The 22,788-nt window shown below is 34.3% G+C and overlaps 1 protein-coding gene across 4 annotated transcripts in view; it reads right to left on the reverse strand.

Annotated features, from left to right (window-relative positions):
* Window positions 1–6: 6 nt before the first annotated feature.
* The window catches only part of LOC108690501 (tyrosine-protein kinase Src64B), a 42,232-nt gene continuing 19,450 nt past the window's right edge, over window positions 7–22,788 (reverse strand). Inside the window, exons 2-8 of one of the 4 annotated variants that reach the window (XR_001931892.1) lie at window positions 4,099–4,345; window positions 3,434–3,625; window positions 2,689–2,899; window positions 2,357–2,610; window positions 1,447–2,157; window positions 659–964; window positions 7–554 (exon numbers count right to left, since the gene is read on the reverse strand). Coding sequence is in view for 3 of the 4 variants with exons in the window: in XM_018197816.1 (XP_018053305.1) it covers window positions 750–964; window positions 1,447–2,157; window positions 2,357–2,610; window positions 2,689–2,899; window positions 3,434–3,625; window positions 4,099–4,141 (1,626 nt within the window). In the remaining variant the exon portion in view is untranslated. Of the gene's footprint in view, window positions 965–1,446; window positions 2,158–2,356; window positions 2,611–2,688; window positions 2,900–3,433; window positions 3,626–4,098; window positions 4,346–11,971; window positions 12,018–22,788 lie in introns of those variants that run through there. The other 3 variants (XM_018197816.1, XM_018197817.1, XM_018197815.1) reach the window with 3 other exon arrangements.

A 22,788-nucleotide genomic window follows, 5' to 3' on the forward strand; every position in this document is an offset into this window, starting at 1 on the left:
TCCGAATTTTACTTCCAAACTTAAATCACGTTATTCCCTAATACCGTGACTTGTGTCTAAATTTATCGACATTGCTACCGTCTTTATTGTAGTTGCTCCTCGTTGAAAGTACTAAAACGCGCTTAAATAGTCGCAAATTTTATGGGCAGGTAAAACGACTCGCCGATGCTTCTGCGATTCTAATAACGTAGTCATTTCTCGTTTCCGATTCTAAATATTACGGTTAATGCCTGATTGGTCATGAAGGTTTAGAATCTTGTTAATCCGTTTCTGCGAACGGTACTTACAAAAAACACCATGGCACACTCAACTTCCAATCCGTTTGACGTTTTTAGTGCTTAACACTAAGGACATATAAGGACACATAAGGAAGAGAGGAGAAAAAAGAGATGAGAAGTGAAATTTCGGCAGCATTTGACAGTGATAAGTTCGATAAGTTCGCGGCACTGTGTGTCAAGAAGATTGGTCGCCAAAGTCTCCAGAAAAATTTCGCAGTCCAAAAAATGTCACTCGCGACAATGATGCAAAATCTGCGAGGATGTGTACGTGTTCTCCTATTAGAAGTATTTTCCTTCCGTGAGAACAATGCATCTAGTTCGCGAAGATTTCGATGAGGGCAGCGTAATGCATGCTAAATAATTTACTTAGCAGTAAATACCATAAAATTCCATGGCACAATTGATGTGGGCTGGGTGAAAATGACCGTGCGGCGGCAGATGATGATTTTGGATATATTGATGGGCTGTATATCAGTCCGTCGGCGGTTCGAGATACGGTATTTCGCTAGTGACGTTGAACGACTCGAAATAGTGATTCAGGAACTCGAACGTGGGCCGCTTCTCAGGGCTGGCGTCCCAGCACTGTAGCATCAGTCGATAGATGCTGTCGGGTAGCGGATGGTTCAATGGTTTCGGCATACGGTATCCTTTGTCCACTTGCTCAATCACTTCACGACCGTGCATACCTGAAAAAAATATTATGTATGATAAAATATATATTTAAATCTTGAGTATTTAAATCTTTGGTGCCATACTGTCACTCTCGTTATAGCATTTTTTAAATTTATTGTATATGCTATAACTTTTTTATTAATAAACATAAATATATTTGTACTCAATATGGCATTAATTTAATTAAAATGATGAAGTTAAACTTAATTCAAGAAAATTTATTAAATTTGATTCAAATTTAGTTTATTATTTACTATTGTTGTTCTACTATTTGCAAACGTTAATATGAATGTCATTTAAAACTAATCACAGAAATGGATTGATTTATATTTGACATATATATATGGAAATTGAAAATAAAATGTTATTTATCTCAAGGAATCATGGATTACCATTGCTTCTTTGATATCTAACGATGCGCAGTTACATACGTGATAAAAATGTATAGAGATGAACTGAGTATATGAATAATACGAAACAGAATGAAAAAATTTACCAGGATAAGGAACTTGTCCGTAAGTGAAGAGCTCCATCAGCAGGATTCCGTAGGACCAGACATCGCTCTTAATGCTGAACCTGCCATAAACGATAGCCTCCGGCGCAGTCCACTTGACAGGGAACCTGCTACCCTGCTTCGGACAATATTCGTCGTCCTCGATCACCCTGGCGAGACCAAAGTCGCAGATTTTCGCTTTGTTTTTTTCGCCGATCAGTACATTCCTTGCCGCGAGATCTCTGTGTATGAGCTGTTTGCTCTCGAGGTATTCCATACCGGAGGCCACTTGGGCTGCAATGTAAATCAGATCCTCGAACTGCATGTACTTGCCGTCTCCCTTTCGAAGGAAGTCCAACAGGCTGCCGTTACACATGTACTCTTGTACAATATAGATGGGCTCCTCTTTCGAGCAGACCGCATATAACGCGACCAGATGCCTGTGTCGGAATTGCTTCATTATGGCTGCCTCCTGCAGAAACGCCTCGGTCGACATGGTCCCTGGACGCAGCGTCTTTACCGCCACCTCAATTTTGTTTCGCCACTTGCCGTAATAAACCTTGCCAAAATTGCCGTTACCCAATTCCGAGATCAGCTGTATCTCGTTCCTATTGATTTCCCACTTGTCGCGCAACTCAGGTCCGAGATCCCACATGTCTGGTTGCGGTTTCGGACAGGGCTTCGAAAGCACGTGACAGAGACCCAACGCGTTTTCTGAATGATAGAAATGCCGTCAAAGATAGATTTCTCTGCATATACATATTTCTTATCTTTTTATTTTATTTTTTAAAACCAGAGATTTTTTTATTAAATTACGAAAATAAAATATATCTATGCATGATATTAACACAAAGATATTGCTTTATATAAATTCATTATTTTATATATACTATTAACAAAATCTAAAACTTACTGCTGTATGCCATAACCAGAGCCGGTAAGCTGGAGAATGTTTGATTGGTGGCGATAAAAAAGCCGCCATTATCAAGCGGCTTAATCTTGTAATGTTTCACATGATGACCTCTTCCTTCTTCCCAATCCTTAACAGATAAGCTATAACCCCGAGGATTATGCTCGCTCGGCCTCACCAAGAATGTACCACGAGGATTCTCGTCAACTAATAGCAATTTGCCCGCCTCCTTACGCGACACATTTTCAAAGAACCAACTGCGAAGATCGTGATATTAGGTACACAATACTTTTCGAGAAAGAAATCTAAGGGAAGAATAGAAGATAAATGCTCACTCTTCGCTCTCGACCGACCGCTCGACAGCCACGAAGTTCCAAGGGATCAGGCCTTCCTGCAGAGTTGTTAAGTGCAGCACTCTCCACCAGTCCGGCTCGGAATCGTCGAGGACCTCCATTCGGTCGCCTTTCATGAAACTAACGTCGGTACTTTCTCGCGCCGTGTAATTGTACAATGCCACCACGATCTTATTGGATCTTTGTGAGTGCGCTACATCGGGAAAGAAACAGTAGAGTCGTCAAATTGTTCTTTGAACGGGAGAGAAATCGAGGAACCCGAACCGGTTAGAAGCGATTTAACTTAAAAGACTTGGTACGAACCAAGTTGACTTCTAATTATTAAAGGGCTTCTAATTATTTTATACAAAAGGCGATAATAATCGGAGGAAAATAATATCTCATTCTCATTTTTCCACTGAGTTTATATTTCAGTCATTTTATACTTAAAAAATCAAAACTAGAATAATTTTGAAGTCAAACACCTTCATGTGTACTATAAATGACCTTTTTTTATTCTCAAGAATCGTAAAGCTCTCTTTTTATATATTAAGAAATGATCTAATTAAAATTAAACCGGTTCGGGATAACGACAGAAACATTTAAAAAACAGATCGAGACAATGACTACTAAACGCTAAGCGGTTTTATAATAAAATAAGATTGGGCTACTTGCAAAACAAGATTCTATCTTGATCCAGACTTGGTTGTTCTACGGAAGCAAAAAAAGAGTAACTTAAAATACACACATGCAGACTTAACAGGCGGATTCGTTTTACGGGGTTGCTGATGCGGTATCTGTAGCTTACAGGGTGTCGGCCTCGGTCGGATAATATCCGCCCGAGCTTGCACGCCTCTCTGATTTGGGTCGGCGGTGTATCGGTCCAAGGAACCTCCATTGCTGTGCTTTGAGCTGAGTCCCGTGTCTGCTTTCTTATAGCCTGAATAGAGAGAAAAATCCGTCTCTCATCAAGGAAGATCAATCCGATGAGAAATATATCTTTTATCTATGCACTAAATACTACAAATTTTAAATAATAAACTCGACTTTTATTCCCCGCCGAAATTGTCATTTTCGTTGAAAAATTTATCCGTTTAGAGAAACATCATCGTGACTTTTCATTTAATTAGCAATTACCATTTTATAGCACAACTATATACTTGTGCATTATTAGAGTCAACACTTAATTAAACCTACATAAACAGCGAGACGGATTTTTTAGTTCCTCGAAAAATTAAAGATCGGATCTATTCAATTCAATAATTACAGAGATGACAGAAAGGGAAACTTTAATTCTTTTCTTCTACTGTGGTAACTTTGACGAAATCATACATATATATTATTATCAATTATTACAGTGATAAAGCGATAATTACTTCTACAGTGCATGTTATCGATCATAATTTAACTCACCGATCGGTTGAGACTCTTGTCGCTTGCTGCAACACTTCCCCATGCTGGATTTCTCGTTCCTGGTCTACCTCGCGAGTCCTACGCACCCTCTACCCTGGATACATTCGTGGGACAAGCCTCCATCGTTTTGTTGAAAACTCAGCCCGGATATCCAGCGATCGAGTCGGCGAAAAGGTTTGTATATCGTACAAACTCTCAAAGTTCTTTCGTCCGTCCACCCATCGCCGGATTATCGGACTCGCCGCTCCTGCAACATAAGGCAGATGAGATCTGTCATGATTCCGACCGAGGATTATTATCGCGACAATAGTCGCAGGATGCAGCGTCACGACGAAGGCCTACGAATTGCAGTCATTTGACAACGGGAAGTTGCTATGCTTCGATGAAGTCGGTGACATGATTGCAAAGTCATCATGAGGGCAATGATTAACTACAAGTTAGCGACATCATCGCGATTATTATCATTTTTATCATTTCTTATTATCATCACTTTCTGATTATTCAGCTGATAATCAAGCTTATATCATCACGATTCTCCAAATAAAATAAGTCTCCTAAAAAACTTTTGAAATATTAGGATAGGTCTATATAGTTTCTACTTTAGACATCTATATAGTTTCTTCTTTCAATATTTGAAAAATTTTCAAAATTGACAATTTTTATTTTTTGTATGGTATATATTAAATTTTGTATATAACATTTAGAGCATAACGATGCAATACATAACAACTATACTATGTATTATATTGAGATAAAGCAACTTCAGTTAAAATTATATAGAGCAATGAAACAACAAAAGGGACGTAAAAATTCAAATCCGCGAAAGCTCGTGGCCAATTTTACTTAAAGCGACATATTCATCGCTGCTTCTACCAAAAGAAAATATCCATACAAAAGGAGAAACCAATAACTACGACCACCGGTGCCAAGCTGGCTACCAGCACAGCCGAAGTGCCCTTCCGATTATCTCCATACCATTAAATAGAACGAATCGCCTCGCCCTCACCAACCAGCACACTCGGAGTTTTTAATTAAACAGTTGGACAAGGGAAAGGGCCACAGGATTTTCGACCAGGAAGATATAGGGTGTTCGTTGATGGACGTGTGAATATTACATTTAATCTGAAATCGGAAAGTATGAAAAGCTTTCTCTTTGAAAAAACGAGTCGAGATGTAAATAGTTTTTAATTTTCAAATGTTCAAAAATTTTAAAATACAAGTATCATAGATATATCTTTTACTTAAAAGAGCGATCTCGTCAAATATACCTTTTATTTAAAAGAGCGAACTCGACTCTATTTTTTGAGACGCTAATTAAAAAATAGTATTCCGATAAATTATGCTTTTTTAACTGTAAAGAGATAATAAACTTACGCTTTTTTTTTAATTTTATAGAAACATCTTTAGGACATCTTTGAAATTTGAAATAAACAATACTTAGCGTTAAGATTTTAGAATAGAATATATATAATGGAAAAAAATGTAGGGTACAATTAAATTTTAGTGTAGGGAAGAAATCGTTTCAGTTAACAGTTCAATAGGCATCAGGATCGTTCCAATTAATGAACGTGCCTTTTACCGAACAACTCCGTGTGCACGGGTTTGAGAAACAATTGTCCGGAATCGATTTGGATGTGGGTCGGTCTAACCCCAGTGCCGAACGCCGCGAAAGCATGGCATACGGCTACCAGAGTCTCTCGTTCGATCGGCACAACCCGACTACGGCTATAGGACAACTCGAGTACACCATCCCTAGTCCCTCTATCCATGTTCACGTGTATGTGTCTATGCAACGGGGTAATACATGAGTAGCGAAACGGTCGATATCCTACAACATGTATTCGTATACTACGACGTCACACTCGCCATCCGGTAGAGCTTTTATGTAGCGAACAATACGCTATCGTGGACAAAGACGTATTAACGTTAGCATCAGGACGAAACATTCTGATGTGTCGTCGTTGGCTCCGTTCTCCGTAGAAAACTGTTAGATTGCGTGATAGATCGAAAAATAAGACCAACTTAAATTTGGAAAGCTACAAAAACTTGACTTAACTTCACCAACTTCAGCGCTAAGTTTGATCGAGCGAATTTTTCACTTGTAATCGAAAAAAGAATAACAGCTTTTAAAATAAGTTTGATATATAGAATTCTGATACAATTGAACTTTAGAATATGAGTTTTAGACAGATTTAATTTAAGATATAAAGTGCAATCTACTTAGCGCTGCAAACGCTTTGAAGCATTCTTTGATTGGTCAATTTATAAAATTGTTTCTTCTCATCAACGAAGTATTTGCAGTATTAAATAAACTGCGATTTTAACTATTATTGTGATATACTTAAAGTCTAGATTTTTTTTTTTATTAACAATATAACGTGCATTTTTTGTTTGTATGATTATAAATTAATTAAAGAATCAGAAAATAAAATATTAATAAAAAAAAACAGAATGTGAATTTCGGAGATCATCATACATATAACATGTAACAAAAATAACAAAAAAGTTACATGTGTAGAATTATAAAGAATGTAAGCTTATGATTTGAAATGTATATCCTGTAGAACTTTGACAAAAATATTAAGCACCTATATTTTTGCGTCTATCTGAAATTCTTTTTTCTGCATTGTTATTTATTGATTACCAGCATTTTATATATATAAGTTTAAAGGATTCGTGAAATAAAAAAGATAATTTATTTACAAATATCATAAATCAATTTTTAAATTAAAACTTTAAATAATGATTAATAAGATACTTTTATTAAAACGAGATGCTAGGATTGAATTATATATGCCTTCTTGTTGAAATCTTAGGAAAATCGCTGCCCATTGTTATCACTTTTATTTCCATTTACGATTTCATGATACAACAAAGTGACTCCATCCAGTCCCGCGTAATAAAATATAAACGACGAACGTTTTAAGAATAGTGTGACAGTGAAAATTTACCGTCCAATGACGCTGTATATGTGGATACTAACCGTAAGGATAGATCGTAAAAGCAAAAGCGTTAGTTATTCTCGCCTGATACAAAGTCTCCCTCTCTCTCTCTCTCTCTCTCTCTCTCTCTCTCTCTCTCTCTCTCTCTCTCTCTCTCTCTTCTCTCTTTCTCTTCAGGTAATAACTTTGTTGTTTTCCTATACAACGCACGCCGACAACTTCCCATGTCGCTATAAAGCCACAAGGCTTAATCGAACATCTTAATAACATTTAAAGCCGACAGCGGAACAGCCTAAGCTGTTTGTCGAAGCATTATAAAGTACCTCAAAATCACTGAATACTAATTTAGAGCCGATTTTCTTATAAAGTAGCGTAAATAAATCATAAACAGATTTTTTTTTAAGTTCTTCAACAATAAATTATAAATAATTTAAATAAAAACCATGAAAGAGAGTACTTATTTCTTTTTATTATAAAAAGAAATTAACTGAAATCTTTACTGGGAAAAATAATTATCTAATAAGCTAATTAAAATGTATAATTCATTTTTACCATAATTAGCAGTCCATAATGTGATAATATATTCAATTATTTCTATAATTTAATTTTTCTAAACTAATTTTTATAACGGTAATAGCTTTCTCTCTTGGTTAGAGCCGTTCAAAGAATACTTTTGCCTTTCAGCCATTAAAGTAAAAAAATGCGTGCACGCTCCCCCGTTGCTAATTTTATTTTCGTACTAATCAATAACGTTTACGCGTCCAAGGTAGACAAAGGAGCAACCACAAAGATTGTGAAGTACAAGGATAGATCATCGCGCGTGTTGAAATCAAAGATAAAAGACTTGGTATGAATCTCCAGTTATCTCACTAATGTTATATCTGAGTGGAAACATAAATGCGTCATCTCTTAGAGCACTGACTAAGTCTAACTAATTGCTTCGATTGATGAGACGTCTAATAGAAATTAAGAATTAATACGTGTATGAAGATGAAAATCCTCTATAAATATTTCATCCGTTAATAATCGTATTAATTATAATGATTCTTCGCATAAATTATTATTTTATATTATAAAAATTATTGCATATACAAATATATCATGTCTTTGGACATTTCTCCTTGCTAGTAAAAACAAACGCATCGCATGACTGAAGCTGGAATCTGGCAACAGATCGCGTGCTGGAATTCAGAGATCGAATTATGGGATTCAAAACTTCCGTGTGACACATGACAGGAATCGCAATCTGCTATCTTACGAAATCTTGCGAATTTTGCCGTTTGATTTCCGATGCCAATCCGGTAGCTGTTTGATTCAGAATTTAAGATTTAGTCTGAGAATCACCGCCGTATATTTGAACGTTAAAGAACAATTCAGATTAAGTATTTATACATTCATAAAAATGTATTACAAATTTATGGAAAAAGACAATGTGAATAATAAATTTAACATATTTTTTTATGCACGTCTTACATATTCTCTAAATTATATTATCCAATATTCTATTTTACGCTCAAAATTACGTATCTAATTATATTTATATAATCATGTAATAAAGAGATTCAGAAAGTTTAATATTATTATGTTTTTTATTATTTATAAAGTGACTCGCAGAGATGTATCTTACAATTAGTGTTTCCTCCAATTATTACTTTTTTAAATCAGAAAGTGCCACAAGAAGGCTAGATAAGTTGAACTTCGTCGAGCGGTGTATAATTAACGGATTTCTGTTAAAAATCTTTCGTAGCTATAGGAGCGGAAAAACTATTTGTGGAGAACTCATCTCTCTTTCGCCTCAATCAATGTTCTTCAATCACGAAGCAAAACGGAAATGCGTTGTTGTCTACCTTTTCTCGCTGCTAGGTAATACAGACAAGAGTCTCGTCGCATGACAATGCACGTCGTGTTCCAATGTAGAACCGAGAAGACGTTCCTGCCTTCACGTTTTAATCCTTCGCGCTATCAGTTCTCCTTCTTGAGAAATCCGGGGATTTTGCCAAGCGTGTAAATCATAAAACATTCATCAAGCTGGCGTGCCGTGACGCCGACGAGAATAAGGTTTTGTTGTGCGGCAAAACGCACACCGTTAGATCCTGTTTTCGCACCAATCCGAACTGAGACAGAGAAAGAGACATAGAGAGAGAGAGAGAGAGAGAGAGAGAGAAACAGCGATTTGCTTCTTGCTAGATTCTCTAACAATGATATATTAGATTCTGACGCGCCACTTAACAGATAAGTTCACTTGAAAGGTTTTAGTCGAAAATTTGAATTGACAGCGTTTAAAATAATAACGCAATAATAATTGTAATTAATAATTATATCAAACCAATGTTAGAAATAGATTCTATACTAAAAAGAATATAAAAGATCTATTCCTTACGTAACTTACGTAGCTTGCATAACAATCCTTGCAGATATGTAACCATCGTCTTTCGTCCTACATGCGTTTTACGAGCGTTCTACATACATAGTGTTGTTCTACATATGAACACAATTGATGGCAATAGTCTCTCAGAATTATGTCAAACAAACAAGAGACAGTGTCAAAAGTAATAATAAATTTAAACTTTCACTCCGCGGTTCTACATCGTTGCACAGCTAACTAGAGAAAATGTAAGTATTATACTTTTATCATATCCGATATACACATTTACGCAAATGCACGCACACACGTACGTGTGTACACATGACAAAAAATAATACTCTACTGCAGTCACTGCATATTTTTAGTCGAGCTCGCGGACAATGGAGGATGACAGGTGCTTTCAGGGAATTTAACGAGTACATGCCAGGAAAATCCTCACTGCAAATTAATGTTGCGGTAAGGGAAGAAAAGAGATAGAGGAAAAGAGAGAATTTAATCGTGGAGGGTTTATGCGGGGCCCTAGGCAGTATGGGGGCCTGATACGCGGCTGTTTCACGGTCATTCCCGCATGCGAGAACTTGGACGAGGAAAAGGAGGAGAAAGAGGCCTGATCGTCAGTAGCCATGACTGACAATGAGTCACGTAAGCTCCGTGAGTCACGGGTGCACGACGTACCACCTTCTCGGGGGTCGAAGAATAGACATCGTTAGATGGCACCGATCTGGGAGAGTGAGTGCTCGACGTGAGTGAGGTCGTGCGCGAGTGCGATTGGGCCCCCCAGGGTACCCGCATAGAGAACACTAAACGAGGAAGGGAGAAGGTTTTAGAATACCAGTTTGTTTTGTTGAACTAACTCAGTAGACATTCATGTGACATAATTACTTCTTCTGATACAAGTTTGTTAGCCAATAGAGTATATCAGCCAATAGAGATACCGATAATATTGTAGGTAGTTGTTCGGGTAGAACGAACGTCGTTTACAAAAATCTAAAAATGAGAAAAAAGATTGCGGTTGTGAAATAAGAGAGGGGATATGGAATATTATCAACTAGTATATAGTATAACTTTACACATCGGATACATGGACACATTTTATTACCAAATTTAAAGTTCAATTATATTTGGAAATCATAATTTGAAAGTCAGCTTTCAAGCTGAACTAAAATTAACATCAACTTTTCAAAATTATACCTGTAAGAAGATTGCAAAACTTTTACGATAATATGATAAACACTAATGATTATTAACTTTATTATAATGCGGCAAACTGTGAAAAAATAATTTTGACAGTTGCCTCCAGAATGCAATGCAAACTATAAGTAAGATATAGTGATATTCAAGAACTACTTACATATTCTATAATCTCTTCTTTTCTCTGCTTTCAGACTACTTTTAGAATTTCACGATTCTTTAAATACAAAAGAAAAAAGTAGAAATATTTGATACAATAGTTTAGTTTAAAAAAAAAACAAGGTTATTAAGATTAAGCTTATTGTTAGATTTTCTTTTTTAAAATTTTAGAAAAAAATTCCAGTCGAGTGATATTCTCGCGTCATTTGATTGTACATACTGTCAATAAAACCTAGATGTAAGATTTTTACCGTCATTATCTCTATACTTTCTCTTGTAAAAGAAGGAATCATTAAAATTCAATCAAAGAAATCAGATCTTTTTCACCTGTTAGGGACCTGCAGATAAAAAGTCGGAGTCTCCGGCCGAAAACCGAAGAAATAACAATCGTGAGAGAGCTTTATCACGCACTTATATATCTTCTTGTCTATTTCTTCGGTTATTGACTGGCAAGGTGACATGTGAAAAATAGAACTCCAGGAGGATGAGTCGTAAAAACGCAGGTAAAGAGATCTCTAGCTCTTAAATGTTGAGCGTCCTTTTCTTGTACAGAAGATAGAGATACACGACACGTAATATCGCAGATAAAGTTGCCGTCAGGATTGACACTTATTTCTCTTTTTACTTCGAGTAATCTCTACAAGTTAATTCCCTTGTGAGTCAGTCATGACAATGACGCTTTAATAACTAAAGTGTTGAAAGCATTGCGTATACCAATGTTTCCTTGTCTAGACATGAATATTATATTTCAATGTTTAATTGTGATTTATATTTATTTGTAGAAAAAGAATTTTCTTTTGATAAGGATGATAAGAATTTTAGGAATCATTTTTTTCTCTTTATTTTATGAGTTTATTCCCGTATCAGTCATGAAGATAATATTTATATAACTGTTAATGTATAAAAGCATTTAGTATATTAATGTTTTCTTATTAAGACAGAAATATTATTTATCTCAACAAATATAATTATTATTTATATTGCAACTTTTTTCATTCTCATCATTACTTTAAAGTTTTCTTTAATTAAATACTTTCAAATAGTAATAAGCCAAATAAAATAAGAAAGCAGCTCGTATATTTCGAGACACTAGGGTACCATTCTTCACTAGATTAAGATATTGGTAGTAAAGAAAATGAATACACTAGTGCTGGAGAGTCTTGTACAAAATACGTGTTCGTTCCATACACCTCTTTGCTTTCCGTGAATTACGTACCTCAGTCTGTTGGAGCGGCAAATCGTTTTACTTCTCTCATTGCTCGTGCCAGACTATTCGGTTTCATTTTTCTCCTTATTCGCTCGATATAAGCGCGGGGAAAGTCGTAGAACGCGTTTTGAGATATACTCCAAGGCCTCGTCCGGCAGTTAAATGGGATCGACTTCGCTTCCATTCGTTTTATATCCTTGCCAGCCTGCTTGCCTACCTGCCGCCATCGCCGTGCACTGCCCGATGTGTTTCGCCAACGTATATTCTTCCTCTGTGAAACCAGACGCGCTCTTTGGCTTTACCTTCTGCGTAGGAACGTGGAAAAATGGAGGAAAATCTGAGAAACAATTGTGCCCGGCAACGATTCGCGCGGAATTCGAAACTAAATCTCTTTTTTAACGCTTTTAATCCGATAACGGTATTTAATTTGTAAACGTTGAAAGTCAATTTAAACTTTACGTTTTATATAGGTATATAGAAAATAAATTAAAAAAGATAAAACATTCAGTTTTGCTTTATATCTTTCATAAGTTTAATTTATATTGGGTCGTCCGGAAAGTTCGTGCCGACTAAAATTTAAATTTTAGTATACATTTATTAAATTAAAATTTTCCGCGTTTCAATTTTCCTTCAACATCTTCACGAACTTTCCGGACGACCCAATACACTGAAGAGACTCAAAATGTTGTGCAAGAAATTGAAATTGTATGTTGAAGAAATATTTTAATTACATTCTTATTAAAGATAATTTAAAAATATGTCGAGTATATATATTTTAATTTTCTTCACAATCATAGTATTTTTTATAATAGCTAAACCTAAATTTTATTATTATTTATTATTAAGCCATTATTTATAAAATGATGTATTCCAATATTTATTAGCTATTAACATTTCTTTTATTATTAAGAAATTTAAGTTGATAAAATATTTATATTGTTTATTTATTAACATGCTTCGAAAAAAATTTATTATAATTTGTTACAAAAGTTCTTTTACTTTTTTTTAAATAACTTTTAAACTCTTTTAATTTTGTTAAATAACTGCAGGGAGCTCGTGGCATTTGACGTTTAAACTCACAGAGTTTCTAGGAGAGGAATTATAAACGATCGGATGACCAGCCTTCCAAGAGGATATTAAGGATTCAGAGAGTACCGCACGATCGTTCAGGCGCGACACGTTCAGGCATATACATAGATGTAAGGAAAAGCCATTATATTGTGCGTTACGATCTACTACTGACGACCAATAGTTCTACACAGTATATACAGAAGCTGAAACACTGTATGCTGGAGTACTGTTCCGAAATTTCGCTCCCTCTGTAGACTAAAATCTACGAAGTTCGTTATGGGCTATAATCACCGACGCATTATTACACTTTATGTGTTAATCGTAAAGCTTAATAAATTGCCCACAAATTACCTGTATAATAAGATAACAGTGTTCCAGATCGAACGAGCCGTCTTTATATCGTCTTAAATTCCATAAAAATTAAACTAAGCGTAAAAACAGAATTGGCTGAATTTCTTAATTAAATAGGATGTCATTTAAGGTGATTTGATTAAGTGGCAGAAAATAATCATGGAACAATAGAAATAATAGAAAATATCTTATTTTCGATTGAAGCATATTTAATAATGTTCATAAAAATAGGATTATTTCTATTATTTCTATTTGATTTATTCTTATATCCAATTTCCATTTATAATCGCAGAACGTTGTGAAATCTCGAGTAAAATTTTCTATAAGCAAAATGTTAAGAAAAATTATTTATTATTTACATTATAATATTCGATGGTTTAGTTATATTTAATATATTTATTATCTAAATCTATTTATTACATTTATTATATTTATTATATTTATTATATTTATTATATTTATTATATTTAATATAACTAAATCTGAAGTAAAATTTTATTAAAAATTGTCTTCAGAGTAAACGAATAACGTTGCATTATTTTTTTATGATTTATAAGCAAAAGCCTATTAGAGTTAATTCCTAATAGATTTTTTTAATAATACAACTTCAAATTTCATAAAGATGTAACACTATATATATAAAAAAAACAAAAAAATTCTAAAATATATATAAATGTCTACATATTCTTTTCTGTTCACATTGCACAGTGCATGACTAGTTCAATATTCAAATAGGAACAAATAATTTCGTCGCTTAGAAATTCTGAATAATCGACAGACTTCCATTCCGAATTATTCGCACATATCAAGCCCGTACGAATCGGTTCAAATAATCATTAATAATTTAAAGGTCTCCACGGTCGATAAGCCGTATTATCCCGTCATTGCGGTCGAACGCTTAAGAATGGACTTTCACATACGCCGCCGGTATCGGTCTCAGATCTAATCGCGGCAAATCTTATGCGCAAGCATAAGCGGGCAGGCGTGCAAATGCGGCCAATGTCGAGAAGGTGTCGACACGGCACTTTACATTGCGTTGCAGTACGCATGTGACGGTGCGCCCGTGCAGACGCGTTAAATCGATCCCTTTACCCAGACTCGATTGTCACGATTAACTTCACGACAATGAGCAACGAGACACGCGGGGAGAAAGGATGTAGATAAAAAAGGGGAGAACAATCGAGGACGAAAAGAAAGCCTCGAGCAAGGACGGAATTAGCGCGTAACGATAAGAAGTAGGAAAAATGTAGATATGAAGTGAAAAATCCTCTAAGCACTTTCTCCATCTATATAAAAAAAAAAAATTATCTTTGAAGAGAACTATTTTTAGAGAAATGACGAATAATTAGAATTAACTACACTTGCGTAATTTCAATTTTTTTACTTCTTTAGAGATAAAAAAATTTAATTAGGTATTAATAATATATTAATAAAGGTATTAATTATAATATAATATTATAATATTGATTGAAGTTGTTATTGTGTCAACGAAAACATTTTGCATAAGACTTCAAAGAATCTAACTACATGACTGTGACGAAAGGCTCGAAAGGGCACGCGGGGCAATTTCAACGCGGGGGTGGCGCGAGATCTACAGCGTGGGGTAAACGTCTCTCTTTTCCATCGGGCCGTGCTAATGCTTCGAATCTGCTCGGTCTTCCGGCCAACGCGCCGACAAAGCTTTGATGCCCTCATACAGTCGGAAAAAAGCTCGAGGAGGAGACGGAGGTGGACTTCACGGAAGGGGACTGTCAGAAGAGGATGCAAGCAAATAAGATTGCAAGAAATCATAATTAAATGCTATCAATAAATTTATTTGACTATAGTAAAAAAAAACCCAATTATCACTGTATAAAATTTGTAAAAAATTTGTAAACAATCGCGTAAATCCAGAAATAGGGTGCGAATGAAACGAGGCATCCCGGCGTTAAATTTTCTGGTACGTACTCTAGAAATTCCGTGTAGGATATGTTGCGACGATTATTTTTCGTTTGCGATATTGCGAGCGTAATGAAATTGACCCACACGTTCGCATTTTAATAAAAGGGCACGCGGCATGTAATTGACGAGTCGACCTGATATCTATGTTCGGCGTGGCAACACTCCGCCTCGCGAGTTTTTCAATGCACATGCAACCGCACGTGCGACAGAGCCACATAATGCAGCGCCGTGCTCCACCGTGCGTGCAGTTGACGCCGAGCGGGAGTTCTCACATGCGAGAATGCATTTCGCGCGACGCGACGTTCCGACGGTTGCTACACGTTTTTCGCGTTTCCGCCCGTCGGATCGGATTTTCCATATGCATCGTCGGGGAATATCGTAAGGATGAATGCGGGCGCGAGAGCGCAGGGAAAACTCACGTCGAGGGAGGGATCGATCGATGCGCTCTCGGTTCGCCCGGAAACTCCGTCCAGAAATAAGCCGGCGAGGGAAAATGATGATGGGACGGCGCAGTGACGACGTTGGTTTTTAATGATAACTCATGCGAGGATTCGATCATCAAGGACGCTGATTTATTTATTTATTTTTTTCAAACTCTAACGCAGACCTCTGATTCCATTCCCCCGATTTACTTCCAAAACAGATTATCCATCCTTTCAATATTGATACTTAATGTTGTCCGCGACTAAAAAGAACCTAATGGCACTATTCTCGAAATTGAAATAAATAAATAATCGGATTTCTTTTTTAATCACTAAATTTATTTTGCATATTATCATGTAAAATAATTAGACAGTAAAATACGATAATTACGTATATCGTAATTGCTTAATGCATTTTTATAATTTATAACGATTCGACAGGCTACAGTTTGCTACATTCATTGTTATTGCTATCATCATTATTACTGTATATATTTTATTATTGCTTCATTCATTATTTTACATATATTAATATTCGTTGTATTTGGATTAATTTTATCACTTGTAATCAATTAATTTCGAAAAATATATACATATTACTATAGCAATTGCTTTCTTTCTCTCTCAATGATTCTGAGAATTATATCAAACTTGAAACAGTTTCTTCACCGAAACAAACTCGTTGAATTCCCATTAAACATTTCTCCAGTTACTATGTTGTATTTCGTATAATTTCATGTGCTCCAGTTTTGTACCTACATTATTTACATCTTACATACAGTAAATATATATCATATACTAGCAGTCGTAACTCTTTGTTTCAAGTATCTTCAACATTATCTCAAGTTCCAAATAAATATTTACTTCCTTACACTCGAAGTTATCAAATTTCTCACGTATTTTACTTCCCTTATCGCTGCATTTCGTGACTGCATGTAATAGCTGCACATTATATACGTGGCGTTTTTCGTCGCAACATTACGCGTCGTTCCGAAACGAAATGGCCGTCGTAATTTCCTGATTATAGCGCATCCGAACAGCTCGTGAATCAAATCGACGACTTTCAGGTTTCTGGAGCACTTGGACGCACCGTTTTAAAGGTCGGCGCCCTGTTTCTCCCCCCTGGCGCGAGACTAGCTTACACGCTCATCGCTCGATATCCCGAAGCTGTTGTTAGGTCGAGTTTGAGGAAACTTCCTGGCGAATGAAAACTGCAGCACAATCCACTCACTTACCGTCACGGTAAGATGGCTCTTGTTAAGAATGAATTGACGAAAATTATGAAATTGTACCTCAACAAAAATACACGTATATCTTTTTTTCTCTGATGGGTTTCATCTGGATTGAATAATTCAGACTTACGAAAGAAATCGTGCAGATTTACGTATCTTATATACGTATCCTGAATTATAAATACCATGTTCAACTATTAGTTTTATACAAAAAGACGTTAACAGCTTTTTAAATGCGCTATTAAAATATCTTCTCACAAATTAAGCTTAAAGAACGAAAGTGTAGAATAAAATCTCATTCCTTGTTCAATTCCAAGAGAACTTTTAATGGGTTTGACAAAGTTTAACAGACTTTTAATTTGAAGTTTAGTTACTGAGATTTAAATTCTTTGGAGTAGGATGTATTGTAATGTTCTTCTTGTCTTCCAACAGAATAGGTTTATGTATAATGTTATAAACAGTACGGGAAATATATAATATCTATATAATATCTTTTTAATATATCGCTTTTGCTGAAAAAATTCGATTAATTCATAATTTTCTGTCAAGTTAAAAAACAATTTTTTTTCTTTTAAGAAACTTAATTTTGTGAATTGTGTCACTTTTGAAGAAAGAGAACGATTATATTATAACATCTTATAAGAATAAGATATTATAAAATATCTTATAAGAAAAAAAGATAGAGTTATTCTGTATTGATTAATATATATTTCAATTTGAAAGAATTTTACCAGAAATTACATTACTGTTTTTTGTTAAATCATTGAATTTTATATTCAAAAATACTTTAAGATGACAATTTTATTAGTCTTTCAAGAGTTAACATAAAAAAATTGAAAGACATTTTGTGATACTCAATCGTTTTTTGCTAAAAAAAAAGTCCACATCAGATTAAAGGGCAAGTTTATAAATCTCGTATTAATGATTTCCAAATATACCAATATATCTTTTATTCTCTCTCTTGGTTACACGCGATCGTCATTTGTGCCTGACCCTACTCTCAACGATGCCGTGTGAAAGACTCGCGGGTTAAAGCGGGCACTTCGAGCCAACGACCGAACTATTGATAGTACTACCAACGTGGCCTTTGAGAGATTCGTCTTGGCCCCGCTTTCTTTTTCAGACGAATCTATTCGACTTTCAACATTGGCTCGAATAAACTTACTCGTGTCTTTTGTCATCGTAGATTCTTCAGTTTAGCTTGAAAATTTCGATTAATTGGAGGCTCGACGCCAAAAAATTGCGCATTACAGCTTACTGACAGATGCATAATACCCGTGTCGTTATCATCCATTTGCGTCGAATCGACCCAGCCGTGATGCAATGCAGCTAACGGCTAATGAGCTGCGAGAGACGTTTCTATAGAACGTTTCGTAATACCTAAGCAGGACATGATCGCACATTTCAGGTCTATTAATTATTATATTCGAGATTACTCTCTAACTTAGGAAAAGATATTGCATTATTTATTCAGAGAGATGCTTCTGAAGGAATTTCATTTGCAAAGTATTTTATTTGAAACTTTATATTTTAGAAAATTATTATTACATTTTGTGCATGTGAGAGAGACAATCTGTTTTCAAAAATAAAAATAAATTGTAAATAATTTTTTGGATTTATATATAATTTTCATTTCAGATTTAACATAGAATTGAGTAACATAGAACATTAACATATATTTTTATATAAAAATATTTAAAAAATTTTTTAATAAAATAAACGGCAACTGTCATAACGTAGTATGTTCGTAATATTATATATTGAACAGTTTTATAGAAAGATATGCATGAGATCTCAATACATATAGAAAATCGATTTTCTAAATTAACGAATACGGAAATTTATTGATAATTCCAATGAAGCATGAAATTGCCTCTGGTATGTTGCCCCACCGCCTGGCTAAGAGGTAAATTGCACTCAATCTGATCATTTCTAAGTTAAGTTAATGACGGGTAAATAGCGATTAAACTTATTTAAGATTACATATAAGGATTAATTAGTACTAAAAATTAAAACTTAAAAAGAAAGAGAAAATTTTGTACATTAAAAAAAATATAATTAATTTAAATAAATATTAAGTTGAATACTGCCAACTAAATATTTATTAGACATAAAGATATATTTATTTGGTACAAGAAACATTAATTTGATTTTACTGAACATTTATTTACTTAAATAAATGTTTAATTGACAATATTAAACTAAATATTTATTAAAATTAATTATATTTCTTTCTATGTATGCATAAAACACATAATTTGAAACTTTTGCACATAAAATATAAAATATAAAATATAAAAATTAATTTTAGAAGGTGCTAATAACCGTTAATTAATAACCGATACTATATATAAACATATTATTAATTAATAATCAATGCTCTAAGTATACATATTATTATTAATCAATTAATATCAATTATTCTATTAATAATATTGCTAACTAGCCTGTCAATCGAATGTAGAAAATTTAATTAAAAATGCAAGGAATTCTATTGAGAAGGTAAAGGATCTAATCATCGTTGATAAATATTGGCAACAACAGAGAATTGAACGCGACAAGAGCATACGCTATTAAACCGCGAACTCAATTACGAAAATTCACTGACAGGCCCACTAAAACGAATTGTGTTGTGTTTCGGCGTAATTACGCTCTCCGATATTGTATTCTTGGTCGCATTAGCAGTTGTGATTTTCGATAGGGAATATGCCGTGCACACACAGGAGAATCCGATCGATAGTTACAATATGGTTGCTGTGTATACATATACATCTTGCGATACATAAGCTAATTTAACGCCGAGCAAACTTCTCAATTAGTATTAAAGATGGATGTATAATTTATTTCCTCCGTGCGCAAAAGTAATACTAACTTCAGACATTGCGATATCATGAGCGGAATTGTCGCTACATATTTCCGCGAGTATCGTGTCTTGGCAGCATTAAAATTATACAATAAATTCGGCGAAATGAGCATAGCTGTAATTTGACAGACAATTAACAGCATTTTCTGGGACAGGTTCATTTTGTATTAGGGAGTGACTTCAAAGCAAGTGTCTACTATATCGTGTAAACATGAAGCAAATTCAAATGTAATTAGGGAGTGGAATTATTATACAAAAAATTTCAGGTTATTTTTGCAAAACAAATATGCATTCAACAGAGTAATAAAATGATATATTGATTTTTGGACAGTCGCTTTATAACTGTTGCTATACCAATGTATAAATGAATAATTTATCGTATAATTTTTAATAATCCTATTTAAACCCATGAAAATTAGATAGTACATATAAATAAAAATGAAATAAAAAGAATATAAAATAACAGAACATATATGAAAACATTTTAATAAAAAGATAACATATGTATAAAATGTTAAAAATATAATAAAAAAATATTTTAAAATGATAGTACCATTTTTTAAAAATACAAGTTTTTAATATAAAAAAATTTATGATATGATGCACTAAATATACAAATTTAATATCATAATATATCATTTTTTATAACAAAATAACTGGAATAAAGAGGGCAATTAATATTTCCTATTTATTATATTTAATGTTATTTTCAACGTTAGATGTAAAATATATGAAACATTCATGTTAGCCTGAAAAGACTCGTTTGAGACATTTTAATATTATAGCAATCAGCAGAAGGATGTAGCAGAAGGATGATACTGAGATGGGTCGGTCGCCATTTACCGCTTGTTTACCGATAGTTCGACAGAAAGTTGAAGCGGCGCATACTTTAGCAGGGCAAAGGCATCGCAAGAGCTTCAACAGATGTGTCGACAGATCCGCGTGTTCATAACCGCGAATGAGCGTACAAACGATCGAGCGAGCGAGCTTCCTCGTTGCCGCACGAGAGACGACGATCCGAAGCTACGGCCCTGGAAAATTGCTCTGCTTCGGCTGAGAGAAAGAGAGAGAGCGACAGAAACGTAAAGGGTGGTTACTGTGTGTCGCTGCCAGTGTCTATTAATGTCGCGGGCCTATTTCCGGATATATCTCGTAGTTGCCGTGCGAAAATTTACCTCCCTCTTGCGCGGAACGGAAATCGATCGATACCGCACTCGCGGGCGCGCGGTCGAATGGGGTGAGATGGAACGCGAGCGCGATGAAACGAATGCCATGTCGATTCCGTAATGAAAAAGAAGAAACAAGGGACAAGAATTAAAGGAGAGCATAGATCATTTCACAAAAGATCATTTGGCTAAGCTTTTCCGTCAAACGTTCAGGGCCGAAGCAACTATGCGTCTTAATTCCCTTAATTTTAATAATTATTGCATAGTATATTATTAATTTCTTAATCTAAAATTATTTATAGATCGAATATATTATATTTTTGTCGTTCATTTAAAATTGAAAGTCCAATTTTTATTTCGGGTTTAAATATGCTACTCATTTCCTTGTTATATTTCGCATTGCATAAATAATGGAAAAAAAAAATAGAACAATAATTATATTAATATCTCAATTATATATTTAAAAAATTATTAAAATAATATCTAAACTAAAAAAGAAGAATATTGTTGAACTGATGATGAACAGGAAAATGATAATTCTACATGAAAAAAAAATCAGTCGAAAATATAAAATAAAATGAGGCGAATATCGATAAAAATCGATTTTAAATATTCGCCAGTACGTGTATTTTAACTATGCCTCTTAATGGATCTTGCTTGACTCATATGTTTATTATTGTGCTGGATAATCGAGAATACACAATAAAAACAGGATTTTCATGCACGATAAATTTTATTACTTTATAAATTGTTGAAAACGTTACTCATTCTATCAAATACGCAATTCTGTTTTTCAAAGTAAATTTTATGAACGCTTTCTAATGCTTTCTGGTGCTTTAATTTATCAAGTAAATCTGGTAAATATTTGAAGTCGATTTTCTGAAAAACAAAATTTCAAAATACAAAATAAATTTTATTTTAAAAATTTTATTTTACGTTTTCGCTTGTATTTTTCCATGTATAATCATCTCTCTCTCGTTTGTAGCATTAGCGCACGAACACTTTGTATAATATATATTCTCTCTTATTAATTTAATTCATACCATAGAAACAAACAATTTATATAAAGTGTATTTTCATGCTATAAAATGTAAAATTTGCATAATAATGTATTAGCCGGAAAAAAATATTTTTTTTACTGATTTTTACTTTTCAATCGTTTTGCCATTTTTTTTTATTTTAGTTTCATCTGTTTTTACATATTTATTTTTAACTAATGTTTTGATTATCATCAATTAATTTTGGAGCAGTATAGAGATATTACATGCATAAACGTGATATTTTTACATATCGATTATGAGTTATATTTTATAAGCAACAAATCATACAAATCATGAACAAATATTTATACAATCTATCGATGTGCAATCGATGAAAGACGCGATTTCCGGTATCGCACAGCACTAAATAAACGTTCGTGCTCCGGAAGCTCAAGGTACTTGAACATACGCGCGATACATCGGATAAACGAACAAATTGCTCGATTGCAAGTCGCAGCACGGCGGACCGATCGATGCCGTTGTGGAGATTTCACAGTTACAGGATGCACCGCGAGCAAGATATCAATTTTATCTCGCTGTAATGCATTGTGAAATGCAATATTATATTATAATCAAAAGACATTCCTGGGATAGCATGTTGTGATAAAGGCATATTTATGAGAATTGTTTATGAGATAAATTTTAGTTATTTGTGATGGCATTTTACAATACGTGTGTGTATGTGTGTGTGTGTGTGTGTGTGTGTGTGTGTGTGTGTGTGTGTGTGTGTGTGTGTGTGT

Source organism: Atta colombica, unplaced genomic scaffold (assembly GCF_001594045.1).
Source record: "Atta colombica isolate Treedump-2 unplaced genomic scaffold, Acol1.0 scaffold33, whole genome shotgun sequence".
NCBI lineage: Eukaryota > Metazoa > Arthropoda > Insecta > Hymenoptera > Formicidae > Atta > Atta colombica.